The following is a 17300-nucleotide window of genomic DNA, read 5'->3' as shown; positions in this document are numbered from 1 at the left end:
CAGTAGTCATAGTCTCAGTAGAAGTGGTGGAAGCAGTGGTGGCTGTTTTGTTCGTACCCTCAGAGGTAGTGTCAGTTATATTTGGGGTCGTTTTTTCAGTTGAAGTGGTGGTTGTTGCAATTGTGGTTTCTGTGGAATCAGTGGTTGGTGTACCTGTAGGTTCCGCTGAAGGGTGCTCAGTGATGGTAGTCATGGTACTGGAAGTGGATGTTGTGTTACCATCTATTGTGCTAGTGGCAACTGTAGTTTTGGAATAATCAGGTGAGCTTGTTTCAGGCAATGAGATTATCCCCTGGTTTTGAGTAAGTTGTATAACAATGGAGGCATTATTATTTTTCCCATTATGCACCAGAGACACTATGAGTACTCCAATTGCCGTTGTTATCACAGAAGCTAAGAGACAAGCCAGGAATATTTTCCACAGAGACCAGCCACTAAACAAATTTCCTGTCACCTGGAAAGAATTTAAATATAATTACTGAAGTTGAAACCAAATGTTGCAAGAAAAATATGTCATTTATAATCTTTTTATATATAGATTACTTCAGTGGAAGAATGTATAAACATAAAAAATACCTTAATAGCCTGTAGTAATAAATATTGGCTCAAGTTTAATGTTTCATTTGGGAAAGGCTTGGTCTTTGTAATAGGAATAAAGGAATATCCACTGATCTGTCTGCTTTCTTTTCATATGCATTTAAAACTAAAAGAAATGGGCTTCCCTGGTGGCGCAGTGGTTGGGAGTCCGCCTGCCGATGCAGGGGACGCGGGTTCGTGCCCCGGTTTGGGAGGATCCCACATGCCGCGGAGCGGCTGGGTCCGTGCGCCGTGGCCGCTGAGCCTGCGCGTCCGGAGCCTGTGCTCCGCAACGGGAGAGGCCACGGCAGTGAGAAGCCCGCATACCACAAAAAAAAAAAAAAAAAAAAAACTAAAAGAAATATTAAATGTCATCTTAGAAACCGTTTATTCCTCCCACCATCAAAAGAAGTATCTACATATGTGTGTCTGACTGCTGCATACAGTGATCTGAGGGACCCAAAATATCACCTGATAAAATCTTCTCCCTTTGTTGGCCTATCAACTATCAGATTTGTGTCTGCCTTGTAGCCTTCCATTTTAAATGCATTAATTAATGGCCTATCAAATATTCTAGCTAGGTGTTCATACAGGTTAGTAATGGCAGCATGAAAACCAGAGTTGAATACATTTGTTGAAATCCAGCTTGTGCTGCCACCAGCTATTTTCACTGTGTAAGATGTTAACCTCTTTGATCTTATTTTTTCATCCATAAAAACCTATAAAATTAGAATAGGGATTAATGTCAGCAATAGTACTTTGTAATATCTCTCTAATCTGTTATTGTAGAGGAAACATTGCATAGTATAAAACATGTAAGCCTTGAGACAAGAGAGTCTTGAATTTGAATTCCACACCATTAATATTCTGAGCAAGTTTCTTAACTTGCTTAATTCTCAACTTGCCTTGTATCAAAAGTGGGGATAATAATATCTACCTCCAAATGTTATTGAGAAAATTAGAATAAGAAACATCCTTCAAATGAGATTTTTGCAGAAGGCAGGGCTTTATAGTAATTAAGGGCATAGCCATTGGAATCTAACAGATTTAGGTTTAAATGTTAAATCCACCTTTTACTAGATAGATGGTGGTATGTGGAAATTTGCCGTGTCTTACAAAGTCTCAATTCCCTTGCATGGATAATATCACCTATTTAATAAGGCTAAACAGTAAATAAGAAAACAGTATGAATAACATTGTCCTAGAACTTTCTAAGTACTCAAAAAACATTTGATTTCACTAATTAGCTCATTCTTATCCATTTTCTTATGATTGAAAACAATCACTAAAGGAAACAAAGAGCACATATGTCATTGGAGCATGTAGGGAAACTCTTCAGTGTTCCAAAATAGTGGACACTGTCTCAGACAATAAACCACAATTTGGGTTTTGAGAGTGACACCCACTAGGCAATCAGAAGCAGTTCAAGGGCATTGGGTACCAAGGCTAAGGGAATTTGTGGCACCAACTAAGAGAGCCCAATGACTAATGGCACCTCCTGCCCCATGTCATCTAGGCCTTAGAAAGGAAATCAAAGGGGGAGGAGAGGAAGGATGATACTCACACCTCAGAGGAAAATTACCCTCATTTTTTGTTTGAATTTTTCAAAAGAGGAGCAAGATTAATAAAAACTCATCCTAACCTAACCTGAGACCTGTGCTCAAGTGCTATTACTGCTACTATCTAGATGTGTGAATTCTTACAAACTATCTAAACTTCCTAGACCATGATGTTTTCCATCTGTGGCTAAGTAAAGGCATCTAAAATAACTTTCAGCTCTCTGATTGGTCTGGTTTGTTTGAGGTCATCAGAGATATATTCTCTAAATAATTCTAACAAAAGCCTTCTTCCACAATGTTTCTTGTCATTAAGAGTTTATCCTCTCTTCTTTTATCAAAGTCTTTCCAAACTGTCTCTATAGCAGGATTAATCAGAGGAGGGGTGTAGTCCAGAGCCAGAAGAATTGAACCAAACTGCCAGGCATCATTAGCAATCAGTCAAAATCAAGTTTTCACCTGGAGTAGAGGGTGGAATGGAGGAAAGACTCAGAGATCAGATCTCAAGGTGAAGAAAACAGAATAATGAGAAACGGTAAAGAACACCAGAAATCTGCTTCTGGGCACCAAACCAAGGCAAGGCTAAATATTTTCTAAGTCAAGGTTGAAAACACACGAGGTCAGAAACAGTAGGCTAACAGAAGGCCCACAGTTATGCTCAGAAGCAGGAAGGGAAGGAAAGTGAGCCAGATCACCCACAGACTAGGGCCACAGGGCTTTAACACATGACTTCACCTTCCACTGAGCAAGGGTTACAATGTCATTCACTGTCAATGCATTTGCTGTCATCAGCTACTCGGTCCTCCAAAAAAAGGAACCCAAAACTTTGCTTTTTTTTTTGATGCTTATATATTTTCTCTAAACTTTATAGGTGTTTTTCCTTTCCATCAAGATCATTAGCTCCTTAAATTAAGAGTCCCATAAATCTACTTCTGCATTCCCTCTCAGTGATTTGACATGTTCAAAGGATGCTGTAGATTTTCAAAAGAACAATGTTAATTGATTGAATGTTTTTTCTCTAATATTAGATCAAAAACACTTCCATGTGGATTACATCATAACCCAGAGAAACAGTGTCAGCCCAGACATTACCTGACAATGTTGGGATTCTCTGTTTGGAAATTTTGAAAGTCCAAGGGTCCCTCTGTTGGTGCAGATGTCAGTTAAATTGGGACCAGCATCACCAGTTACATCAACTGATGTTGCAAACTTACAGGCTGAACTCTGAGCTTCATCGTTTCCAAGGTTCGGGAATGGCTGTGTACAGAAAAGAATGGGAGAAAAATAAGATGCTATTGTATTTTGTGTCTAAAGTAATACAATTCAGACAAATATAAATTAGATTGTGTCATATTATGGCTTATTTGATCAAATGAGATCATTTGAAACCTGAGGAATAAATAAATACATTTATTATATTTCTTCTCAAAACAAGAAAATCTAATTAGGTCATCATAAGTTACATTTAATTATTTTATATAATTATTCACATTAAAATTCAGGCATTAGGGGCCTCCTTGGTGGCGCAAGTGGTTGAGAGTCCGCCTGCCGATGCAGGGGATACGGGTTCGTGCCCCGGTCTGGGAGGATCCCATATGCCGCGGGGCGGCTGGGCCCGTGGGCCATGGCCGCTGAGCCTGCGCGTCCGGAGCCTGCGCGTCCGGAGCCTGTGCTCCGCAGCGGGGGAGGCCACAGCAGTGAGAGGCCCGCATACCGCAAAAAAAAAAAAAAAAAAAAAAAAAAAAAAAAATTCAGGCATTATCTTTTTCCTTCATCATATTTAAAGGATTTGTTAAATATCATTATGTGGCAAGCTGATATAGAGAGATATTTTTAAAAGTCCCATAATAGGATGTGGAGAAAAGGGAACATTCCTACTCTGTTGGTAGGAATGTAAATTGGTGCAGCCACTGTGGAAAATAGTATGGAGGATTCTCAAAAAACTAAAATAGAATTATCATATGACCCAGCAATTCCACTCCTGGGAATATAACTGAAAAAAAAAAAAAAACACTAATTCAAAAAGAGATACGTGCACCCCAATGTTCATAACACCATTATTCACAATTGCCAAAGTATGGAAGCAACCTAAGTGTTCATCAACAGATGAATGGATAAAGAAGATATGATATATATCTACAGTGGAATCCTACTCAGCCATAAAAAAGAATGAATTCTTGCCATATGCAGCAACATGGATGGAGTTGGAGTGCATTATGCTAAGTGAAATAAGTCAGACAGTGAAAGACAAATACTGTAAAATAAAAAATACAACAAACTAGTGAATAAAACAGAAAAGAAGCAGCCTCACAAATACAGAGAACAAACTATTGGTTACCAGTGGGGAGAGGAAAGGGGGAGGAGGATGGGGGGGAAAGGGTTATTGTGAGACTATATAAAATCATGTGTATGAAACTTCTGAAAATTGTAAAGCACTATAGAATTTAAAGAATCTTTTATTCAATAAAAAAATTACATACTTCTGTGTAATTCTACATGGCCATAAATTTGTGTGCTTCAGCTAGTATGGAATAATAAATTTCTTTCCAGAAAAAAAATTTTTTTAATAAAATAAAATTTAAAAGTCCCCAAATGAAAATTCTAGAGACTTCAAGGCTTATGAAGAACAACACTTTGGGGTCTTATTCATAATGAGAAAATCAAATCTAAAGAGGTGAAGTGAGATTCTAGGTATAGTAAATTGCAATAGGACACTTCTCCCACTGCAATCAATCAATCAATAAATAAATAAAATTGAAGGGCTTTCAAAGAAGTGAAAATTAGATTACTTAAAATTTAAAAGAAGAAAGAGCTTTTCCAAAATGATCTAATAATCATAGGCCATTTTATTTTCTGGGGGCATTCGTTGATTCTGAGTATGAGTTGAGGTTCTGACTAACAAAAGAGTCAGCAAAACTTTTGTTGTTCATGTGAGTCTGGCATAACAGACTGGAAAATAGGGGATCCCCAAACACAAGGCCTTTGTAATGTTCTGGAATAGCTCAGGAGGCTGGCAGTCAGGATGGAAAGGCAGAGTAAAGTCTTCAGCAGTATCATAGTGATTAGGAGATAAAATCCTGCTATCAGAAAGGGACTTAACACAAACACAAGACTGGTTTCTCCCTAAGGACATTTGCCATACTTTGAGGCTGCCTGGCATAGGATGTTAAAGAGGTGACCTTGAAATCTCTGAAGGTCAATTCCTGAAGAATATACATACAAACATTATAAACAAAATAATAGTAAATTAAATCCAAAAATATATCAAAGTGGTAAAAACTCATAACCAAGTGAGGTCTACCCAACTACCTAAACTAACTTAGAATGAAAGTTAGTTTAACATTCAAAACAGCTAATATAATCACCACATTAGCAGAAATAAAGGAGAAAAATACATGTGAATATATCAAAAATTGCAGAAAGACTTCTGGCAAAATTCAACAACCATCTGTGATAAAAATGCTGAGAAAACTAGTAATAGAAGAGACTTTCCATAATCTGATCAAGGATAGCTCCATAAAACCTAAGCTAACATCATAATTAATGGTGAAATATTTCATGCTTCCCCCCTGAATTTGGGAACAACACAAAATGTTCACTTTCACCACTTCCATTCAACATTACATTGGAGGTCGTAGCCAGTGCATTGTTAGGAAAACAAAAATAAAGCTATAAAATATGAAAAAAAAAATGACATGATTGGGTTTATAGAAAATCCAAAAGAGGGTCCAAGATGGTGGAAAAGAAGGACGGGCTCTCACTCCCTCTTGCGAGAACACCAGAATCACAACTAACTGCTGAATAATCATCGACAGGAAGACACTGGAACTCATCAAAAAAGATACCCCACATCCTAAGACAAAGCAGAAGCAACAGTGAGATGGTAGGAGGGGTGCAATCACAATAAAATCAAATCCCATACTGCTGGGTGGGTGACTCACAAACTGGGGAACACTTATACCACAGAAGTCCACCCACTGGATTGAAGGTTTTGAGCCCCACGTCAGGCTGCCAAACCTGGGGGTCCGGCAACGGAAGTAGGAATTCCTAGAGAATCAGACATTGAAGGCTAGCGGGATTTCATTGCAGGACTTCGACAGGACGAGGGTAAACAGAGACTCCACTCTTGGAGGGCACACACAAAGTAGTGTGTGCATCCGGACCCAGGGGAAGGAGCCGTGACCCCAGGGGAGACTGAACCAGACCTACTTGTTAATGTTGGAGGGTCTCCTGCAGAGGCAGTGGGTGGCTCTGTCTCACCGTGAGGACAAGAACACTGGCAGCAGAAGTTCTGGGAAGTATTCCTTGCCATAAGCCCTCCCAGACTCTGCCATTAGCTCCACCAAAGAGCCCAGGTAGGCTCCCATGTTGGGCCGCCTCAGGCCAAACCACCAACAGGGAGGGGACCCAGCCCCAGCCATCAGCAGTCAAGTGGTTTAAAGTTTTACTGAGCTCTGCCCACCAGAGCAACAGTCAGCTCTATGCACCACCCGTCCCTCCCATCAGGAAACTTGCACAAGCCTCTTAGATAACCTCATCCCCCAGAAGGCAGACAGCAGAAGCAAGAATAACTACAATCCGGCAGCCTGTGAAACAAAAACCACATTCACAGAAAGATAGACAAGATGAAAAGGCAGAGGGCTATGTACCAGATGAAGAAACAAGATAAAGCCCCCGATAAAAAACTAAATGATGTGGAGATAGGCAATCTTCCAGAAAAAGAATTCAGAATAATGATAGTGAAGATGATCCAGGACCTCGAAAAACGAATGGAGGCAAAGATCGAGAAGATACAAGAAATGTTTAACAAACATCTAGAAGAATTAAACAACAAACAAACAGAGTTGAACAGTACAATAACTGAAATGAAAACTACACTAGAAGGACAATAGCAGAATAACTGAGGCAGAAGAACGGATAAGTGACCTGGAAGACAGAATGGTGGAATTCACTGCTGTGGAACATAATAAAGAGAAAAGAATGAAAAGAAATGAAGACAGCCTAAGAGACCTCTGGGACAACATTAAATGCAACAACATTTGCATTATAGGGGTCCGAGAAGGAGAAGAGAGAGAGAAAGGACCTGAAAAAATATTTGAAGAGATTATAGTCGAAAACTTCCCTAACATGGGAAAGGAAACAGCCACCCAAGTCCAGGAAGTGCAGAGAGTCCCATACAGGATAAAACCAAGGAGAAACACACCGAGACACATACTAAGACACATACTAATCAAATTGGCAAAAATTAAAGACAAACAAAAATTATTGAAAGCAGCAAGGGAAAAATGACAAATAACATACAAGGGAACTCCCAGAAGGTTAACAGCTGATTTCTCAGCAGAAACTCTACAAGCCAGAAGGGAGTGGCAAGATGTACTTAAAATGATGAAAGGGAAGAACCTAAAACCAAGATTACTCTACCCAGCAAGGATCTCATTCAGATTCAGTGGACAAATCAAAAGCTTTGCAGATAAGCAAAAGCTAAGAGAATTCAGCACCACCAAACCAGCTCTACAACAAATGCTAAAGGAACTTCTCTAAGTGGGAAACACAAGAGAAGAAAAGGACTTACAAAAACAAACCCAAAACAATTAAGAAAATGGTCATAGGAACATACATATCGATAATTACCTTAAACGTGAATGGATTAAATGCTCCAAATGAAAGACACAGGCTTGTTGAATGGATACAATAACAAGACCCATATATACGCTGTCTACAAGAGACCCAACTCAGACCTAGGGACACATACAGACCAAAAGTGAGGGGATGGAAAAAGATATTCCCTGCAAATGGAAATCAAAAGAAAGCTGGAGTAGCAATACTCATATCAGGTAAAATAGACTTTAAAATAAAGAATGTGACAAGAGACAAGGAAGGACACTACATAATGATCAAGGGATCAATCCAAGAAGAAGATATAACAATTATAAATATATATGCATCCAACATAGGAGCACCTCAATACATAAGGCAACTGCTAACAGCTATAAAAAAGGAAATCAACAGTAACACAATAATAGTGGGGGAGTTTAACACCTCACTTACACCAATAGACAGAGCATCCAAACTGAAAATTAATAAGGAAACACAAGTCTTAAATGACACAATAGACCAGATAGATTTAATTGATATTCATAGGATATTCCATCCCAAAACAGCAGATTGCACTTTCTTCTCAAGTGCACATGGAATATACTCCAGCATAGATCATATCTTGTGTCACAAATCAAGCCTCAGGAAACTTAAGAAAGTTGAAATCATACCCAGCATCTTTTCTGACCACAACGCTATGAGATTAGAAATCAATTACAGGAAAAAAAAACATAAAAAACACGAACACATGGAGGCTAAACAATACATTACTAAAAAACCAAGAGATCACTGAAGAAATCAAAGAGAAAATCAAAAAATACCTAGAGAAAAATGACAATGAAAACAGAACGATCCAAAACCTATGGGATGCAGAAAAGCAGCTCTAAGAGGGAAGTTTATAGCAATACAAGCCTATCTCAAGAAACAAAAAAATCTCAAATAAATAATCTAACCTTACACCTGAAGGAACAAGAAAAAGAAGAATAAGCAAAACCCAAAGTTAGCAGAAGGAAAGAAATCATAAAGATCAGAGCAGAAATAAATGAAATAGAAACAAAGAAAACAATAGCAAAGATCAATAAAACTAAAAGCTGGTTCTTTGAGAACATAAACAAAATTGAGAAACCATTAGCCAGACTCATCAAGAAAAAGAGGGAGAGGACTCAAATCAATAAAATTAGAAATGAAAAAGGAGAAGTTACAACAGACACCGCAGAAATACAAAGCATCCTAAGAGACTACTACAAGCAACTCTATGCCAATAAAATGGAAAACCTGGAAGAAATGGAAAAATTCTTACAAAGGTATAACCTACCAAGACTGAACCAGGAAGAAATAGAAAATATGAACAGACCAATCACAAGTAATGAAATTGAAACTGTGATTAAAACTTTCCAACAAACAAAAGACCAGGAACAGATGGCTTCACAGGTGAATTCTATCAAACACTTAGAGAAGAGCTAACACCCATCCTTCTCAAACTCTTCCAAAAAATTGCAGAGGGGGGAATACTCTCAAACTCATTCTATGAGACCACCATCACCCTGATACCAAAACCAGACAAAGATACTACAAAAAAAGAAAATTACAGACCAATATCACTGATGAATATAGATGCAAAAGTCCTCAACAAAGTACTAGCAAACAGCATCCAACAACACATTAAAAGGATCATACACAATGATCAAGTGAGATTTAACCCAGAGATGCAAGGATTCTTCAATATACACAAATCAATCAATGTGATAACACCATATTAACACATTGAAGAAGAAAAACCATATGATGATCTCAATAGATGCAGAAAAAGCTTTTGACAAAATTCAACACCCATTTATGATAAAAAGTCCCCAGAAAGTGGGCATAGAGGGAACCTACCTCAACATAATAAAGGCCATATATGACAAACCCACAGCAAACATCATTCTCAGTGGTGAAAAACTGAAAGCATTTCCTCTAAGATCAGGAACAAGACAAGGATGTCCACTCTCACCACTCTTATTCAACATAGTTTTGGAAGTCCTAGCCATGGCAATCAGAGAAGAAACAGAAATGAAAGGAATACAAATTGGAAAAGAAGAAGTAAAACTGTCACTGTTTGCAGATGATATGATACTATACGTAGAGAATCCTAAAGATGTCACCAGAAAACTACTAGAGCTAATCAACGAATCTGGTAAAGTTGCAGGATACAAAATTAATGCACAGCAATCTCTTGCATTCCTATACACTAATGATGAAAAATCTGAAAGAGAAATTAAGGAAACACTCCCATTAATCACTGCAACAAAAAGAATAAAATACCTAGGAATAAACCTACCTAGGGAGACAAAAGGTCTGTATGCAGAAAACTATAGGACACTGTTGAAAGAAATTAAAGATGATACCAACAGATGGAGAGATATACCATGTTCTTGGATTGGAAGAATCAACATTGTGAAAATGACTATACTACCCAAAGCAATCTACAAATTCAATGCAATCCCAATCAAATTACCAATGGCAGTTTATACGGAACTAGAACAAAAAATCTTAAAATTTGTATGGAGATATAAAAGACCCCGAATAGCCAAAGCAGTCTTGAGGGAAAAAAATGGACCTGGAGGAATCAGACTCCCTGACTTCAGACTATACTACAAAGCTACAGTAATCAAGACAATATGGTACTGGCACAAAAACAGAAACATAGATCAATGGAAGAAGATAGAAAGCCAAGAGATAAATGCATGCACCTATGGTCAATTAATCTATGACAAAGGAGGCAAGGACATATAATGGAGAAAAGTGGAAAAAAATTTATTCTTCAATAAGTGGTGTTGGGAAAACTGGACAGCTGCATGTAAAAGAAAAAAATTAGAACATTACCTAACACCATTCACAAAAATAAACTCAAAATGGATTAGAGACCTAACTGTAAGACCGGACACTATAAAACACTTGGAGGAAAACATAGGAAGAACACTCTTTGACATAAATCACAGCAAGATCTTTTTTGACCCATTTCCTAGAGTAATGGAAATAAAAACAAAAATAAACAAATGGGACCTAATGAAACTTAAAAGCTTTTGCACATCAAAGGAAACCATAAACAAGACAAAAAGAAAACCCTCAAAATGGGACAAAATATTTGCAAACGAATCAATGGAGAAAGCATTAATCTCCAAAATATATAAACAGCTCATGCAGGTCAGTATTAAAGAAACAAACAACCCAATCCAATAATGGGCAGAAGACCTAAATAGACACTTCTCCAAAGAAGACATACAGATGGCCAAGAAGCACATGAAAAGCTGCTCAACATCACTAATAATTAGAGAAATGCAAATCAAAACCACAGTGAGGTATCACCTCACACCAGTTAGAATGGGTATTATCAGAAAATCTACAAACAACAAATGCTGGAGAGGGTGTGGAGAAAAGGGAACCCTCTTGCACTGTTGGTAGGAAGGTAAATTGATACAGCCACTATGGAGAACAGTATGGAGGTTCCTTAAAAAACTAAAAATAGAATTACCATATGACCCACCAATCCCATTACTGGGCATATACCCAGAGAAAACCATAATTCAGTAAGACACATGCATCCCAATGTTCATTGCCGCACTATTTACAATAGCCAGGTCATGGAAGCAACCTAAATGCCCATCGACAGACAAATAGATAAAGAAGATGTGGTACATATATACAATGGTATATTACTCAGCCATTAAAAGGAACGAAATTGGGTCATTTGTAGAGACGTGGATGGATCTAGAGACTGTCATACAGAGTGAAGTAAGTCAGAAAGAGAAAAACAAATACTGTATATTAAATCATATATGTGGAACCTAGAAAAATGGTACAGATGAATTGGTTTTCAGGGCAGAAATTGAGACAGATGTAGAGAACAAACGTATGGACACCAAGGGGGGAAAGTGGCGGCGTGGTGGGGGCAGTGTGATGAATTGGGAGGTTGGAATTGACATGTATACACTAATATGTATTAAGTGGATAACTAATAAGAACCTGCTGTATAGAAAAATAAATAAAATAATATTCAAAAATTCAAAAAAATAAAATCCGAAACAATCTATAGACAGAATGTTAGAATAAGTGAATTAATGAGATCATTGAGTACAAGATAAATATAAAAAAATTTTAAAAGTTGGAGCTATCAGTATGAATTCATGTTTAGCTTAATATAAATGCAGTTGCTTGTATATAGAAATATTTATAGATATGTTTGTATACACTGGTTAATATACACACATATATTTCCTTGCTTTGTCAGCTGAGAGGACCTAGAAGCAACAACACACTAGCAGGAACAAGTACCCAGATATTGGTTTCTGATACCATTCTCTAGCGAAAGGAACCAAGGATCCTTGGAGAAATGGCTGATTATAGGGCTGGGTGTGGAAATATACAAGATGAGCCTGGAGCATCTTGTAGCACCAGAGATTAAGGAAATCCTCCATGCTTCACCAAAAAAAAAATAATAATAATAATAACAATGAAAAAGGTATGTCAGTATGTCAAAGTGACACAGGAACCAACTGAAAGAGCTCTCAATAGCCAAAGCTATAACAATTGGAGCAAAAAACTTAAAGTAGTATTGGATTATAACCCAAAGTATAAAATAAACATCTGGGAGTCCATACTGATATAAATGATTGAACAAATAAGTGAATGAGGAAGAAGAGGTAAATCTCCTACGCAGAAGAATCCCAAATGATTGACATCGATACTACACCCTCACGGAACATAACTCCCCACTCTTTGAGTGGGCTGAGCACAGCAACTTCCAAAGAATATAGTTTGGAAAGGGGTGAGTGGAGAACAACTTTAAGAACCTTGTTAAATATTACCTCATCCAGGTGATCAAAGTCAACATCAACAATAATAAATCATGTTAATAATAGGTACTACTGATCTGATGTGATGAGAATGGCACTTTGCTTCCATGGTCTTCCCTAAAAGGAAAACAAACAAACAAAACAAAACAAAAATACATAGCACCAGGCTAATGATAAAAAAAAATCAGACAAATCCCTATTGAGGGAAATTCTACCAAATATCTGACTAGTATTTGTCAAAACTATCAAGGTCATCAAAATCAAGGAAAGTCTGAGAAACTGTCACAGCCAATAGAAGCCTAAGGAGTCACGATGGCTAAACGTAATTTGGTAGCTGTGATGGGATCCTGCAACAGAAAAGGGGCAGAGAGTAAAAACTAAAAAGGCTGAATAAAGTATGGACTTTTTAAAACAATAATATATCAACCTTGGTTCATTAATTGTAACAAATGTACCACATTAATGTAAGATGTTAATAATATGGGAAACTGTTGAGGTAAATAGGTGAAGGAGATTAAAAGGTATAAAATTCCAGTTGCAAAATAAATGAGTCACAGGAATGAAATGTGCAGTGGGGAATATAGTCATTAACTATATAATATCTTTGTATGGTAACATCATAACTACAGTTACTGTGGTGATCATTTTGAAACGTATAGCAACATCAAATCACTATGTTGTATAACAGAAAATAATATAGTGCTGTAAGTCAATTAAATTTCAAAAACAAACAAACAAACTCATAGAAAAAGAGATCAGATTTGTGGTTATCAGAGGTGGGGTCCATGGAGGCAAGGGGTAATTGGATGAAGGCAGTCAAAAGGAAGAAACTTCCAGTTATAAGATAAAGGAGTACTAGGGATGTAATGTACAACATGTTAAATATAATTAACATTGCTGTATGTTATATATGAAAGTTAAGAAAGTAAATCCTAAGAGATCTTATCACAAAAATTCTATTTAATTTTGTATCTATATGAGATTATGAATGTTCACTAAACTTATTGTGATAATCATTTAATAATGTATGTAAGTAAAATCATTATGCCATACACCTTAAATTTATACAGTGCTATATGTCAATTATATCTCAATAAAGCTGGAAGAAAAAATAGAGGAAATTAGGTTCTATGTATGTGGGAACTCTCTGTACTATGTTTGCAGTTTTCTATAAGACTACAACTATTTTTAAAAATAAAGGTCTTCAAAACAATAACAAAGTTACATTTTTCAGGTTCTAGTGCCCAGGATTTCTAAGTCTAATAAGACCAGTAGCCATATGTCCACAACCTACTAACTGAAACTCCTCATATCAGAATAGGTCTTGTAGCCTTAACATTATTAATGCCATCCTCATTTTTCAACAGAACTAGGCAGTCCATGAAAAGACCTATGGAAGACAAGTCATTTAGTAATCTCTCAACACGCATTTTCTAGTTTCTATTTGATTTTTCTACTCTTACAGATCTTATGCTCCATTAGTGAAGCACAACAGGCTTGTTTGAATTTGATAAAATATGTGCAGATAAATATGATAAGGATTAGAAGTTGGAAATGTTTGGCTACAAACATATTCACCATAGTCTTTATGGGGTGGGTAGCACAAAGGAGGAAGGGAAGGGTGTTGGGAAGATATAAACAAAAGATTTCACAAACTTGCAAAAAGTAGTGATCTAATACATAGAATAATGAATATAGACACATTCTTGTACTATAATTATATAATGTGATAAATATTGCTACAGATAATCATATTACAATATATAATAACATCAAAGCAGCACATTGTACACCTTAAATTTACAATGTTATGTGTCAAATATAGCCAATAAAAAAACTAAAAAACAAAGACTTCAACTATATCTGTCATGGTTTATTTCTTAAACTTGGTGTTTGGTACATACATGCCTATTACATTATTCTTGAAGTCTTTTAAATACATGTTGAATTTTTTTTTTTTTTTTTTTTTTGCGGTATGCGGGCCTCTCACTGTTGTGGCCTCCCCCGTTGCGGAGCACGGGCTCCGGACGCGCAGGCTCCGGACGCGCAGGCTCCGGACGCGCAGGCTCAGCGGCCATGGCTCACGGGCCCAGCCGCTCCGCGGCATATGGGATCCTCCCAGACCGGGGCACGAACCCGTATCCCCTGCATCGGCAGGCGGACTCTCAACCACTTGCGCCACCAGGGAGGCCCACATGTTGAATTTTTTAAAGTAAATTAATTAAAAGGATGGGTTCAAATAAGAAAGGTTTTCGTGGTTAGGTTTTTCTTGAAGTCAGTCTAAGACATTTCCTCAACAGCACCATCTATAACATTTTATAAACTTACTATGTTAAAATATATTAGCTCTATTTATTTGAATAAATGTTATTTTCTAACAATAGAAGATTATTTCTTCAACTAAAAAAAAAAAAGAGAGAGAGAGAGAAATAACTCCAGATACAGTTTTAAGAAAAAGATAGCAATCTGTGTTATATTCTTACGGGAGTGTAAATTGTTATGTATAAATTTGTTATAGCTCAAAAACATTACAGAATTATCTAATTTTTACTCATAGGACAGCAAGAGCATTATTTAAATGTACTCTCTCAATTACATTGATTAAATAACCAATCCTAAATGGTTATTAAAAATGCTATTGACATTGCTGGCTCAATCTCGAATTTCTATTAAAACAATCAAGCTACATATGTGTGCAGACGTTGGCCATTGAGCAACTATAACTAAGAATAAAAGGGAGTATAATTATGATTAAAAATAGTCAAGAAGGAATACACTCAGGCAAAAAAAAATTAGTCAAGTTCTGTTTTTCTAAAGGTGTAATATCATGCCAAAGAAGTAAAGAGAATAGCTATGCAGTGATACCAAATAAAAGAAGATATAATACACACAAGCACTTTAAGAATTTCCATCTGTTTTTAAATAGGTAGCTTTGAGGAAATCACACAGATTTATATTTTATAAAAGCTTTGTGTTTCTTTGTATTATTACTATCGTTATTCTTCAGCTATCCAGGTTGTTTATGGCTGATGAACTTGAATATCTTTCTGAACTTTTGTAATTAAATAAAAATTCACTGGCAAGACCAACTTACCAGAATTAAAAATATTTAAGAGAAGAAAGATGGTGAGTGATTGCACTGAGAGCACAGTAGTCTCTAAAGTTAAAATTTTGAGAAGTTGGGGGGCTATGAATTATAGTTAATTAGCTCTTGGTAGAAGCCAATAATCTCCATTACATACACCCAATATGCATTAGCTATGTTCATAGAAGAAAATTTTAAATTCTATGCTCATAACTTAAGAGATTACCATTTCATGTTTCCTAAGAGGGAAAAACAAACTCCTAAATTTCTCTTTTTTACGTAGACTTTAACTGCTACTATAATCCACTGGTGAAAATGGCCATCAATTTAAAAAAATTTCTCTACCATTATATCCAAATATCCAGATGTAAAGTGAGATAGTGATGAAGATACATGCCCTTTATTTGAAAACCCTCATTATTATCTAGGGAAATCTTCAAGATGAATAATTCCTTAGTAAAGGGACCTTTTTATCTGAGTATCTTGACACTGTGAAGACCTAATGACATAGTTGCAAGGCTAGAAGAACCATAAAGAACATCTTTAGGGGAAAGGAGTGCTGATCTAGAATCAAGAGAACAATTTCTCTGCCTTGTACCTTCCTTGTTAGTGCAGGGGGACAAAAATATTTTTCCTCACAGAATGTAATTGTCCATTCAAACTTATACTGATTTCATTCAACACATTTCCACATGTTTCCAGTATCAAGGGCTCTAGTCAGAGACAAAGTTACATAAAAGGCAATCCCAAAACACACAGTACTAAATTATTTCTTCTAAAAACATAAGCAATAGTCAAATAATACTGTATATAATTGAAATCTAATATTCCCTTGAATACTATTCTCTACTAAAAAAGAAACTCGTATGTAGTTAAGTAGAGGCTAATCTAAAGGATTTGCTAGATAATTTGCTTCCTAGGCCTAGAATTCACTTACAAGATTATGTTCTGACTTGCAAAAATGTATGAAATCTTTGAGTTCTGACAAATCTACACATTACACTAAAATCCAGGCAATTAACACAAAAATCTATATATCCCATTTTAAAAACATAAATTGTTAATGCAATCAACCACAGATTTGTCATCTTATACTCTAGTTATGATAACTGTAGTGAATTATTTGAACGGTTTATTACATTGTTACCCCTCAAATTGCTAATATCTTAGATTACTGAGTATTAAAATAAATTTCTTAATAATGCATATATTGATATACAGAAAAAAATACAAGTTTTCTAATTAACAAGTAGTCATAGAATAGCTAAAAATTGTCTTTTATGTAGAATTCTGATTAAAAATTGCTTTTTGTGAAGAAACATGTTGTAATAAAAAAAAATCAGAGTTGGATTATTATTGAAAACAAGACTCTGAACTATCAGAACATACCACGGTGGTGCCACCAATACTCATCGGCTGGTTTCCAGAGTGTTCCATATTCACTACGTATTTCCCACATTTTCCGTCCATTCTTGAAGCACAAGCTTAACTCCAGAAATTTTTCAGCCTGTTCACTGCTCTTTATACCTGCAACCTTGAGAGATAATTGAGTTGGTTAATATCCACTATGAGACATCTCTGCTAGTGTGGATTAGAATAAATAATAATTATTCTTTATGTGGGATCCACCTTAGAGGAAGAAGTGGGTGTTAA

The 17300-nt window shown here is 36.4% G+C and overlaps 1 protein-coding gene across 1 annotated transcript in view; it reads right to left on the bottom strand.

Annotated features, from left to right (window-relative positions):
- The window catches only part of LOC132502511 (uncharacterized), a 34116-nt gene extending 16999 nt beyond the window's left edge, over positions 1-17117 (bottom strand). Inside the window, exons 1-3 of the mRNA XM_060118372.1 lie at positions 17037-17117; positions 3225-3389; positions 1-454 (exon numbers count right to left, since the gene is read on the bottom strand). Coding sequence (XP_059974355.1) covers positions 1-454; positions 3225-3389; positions 17037-17117 — 700 coding nt within the window. The remainder of the gene's footprint in view (positions 455-3224; positions 3390-17036) is intronic.
- Between the last annotated feature and the right edge of the window lie 183 nt (positions 17118-17300).

This window comes from Mesoplodon densirostris, chromosome 15, assembly GCF_025265405.1.
Source record: "Mesoplodon densirostris isolate mMesDen1 chromosome 15, mMesDen1 primary haplotype, whole genome shotgun sequence".
In the NCBI taxonomy this organism is placed as follows: Eukaryota; Metazoa; Chordata; class Mammalia; order Artiodactyla; family Ziphiidae; genus Mesoplodon; species Mesoplodon densirostris.
The sequence above is the reverse complement of the archived record's forward strand: the minus strand, read 5'-3'. Positions and strand labels throughout refer to the sequence as shown.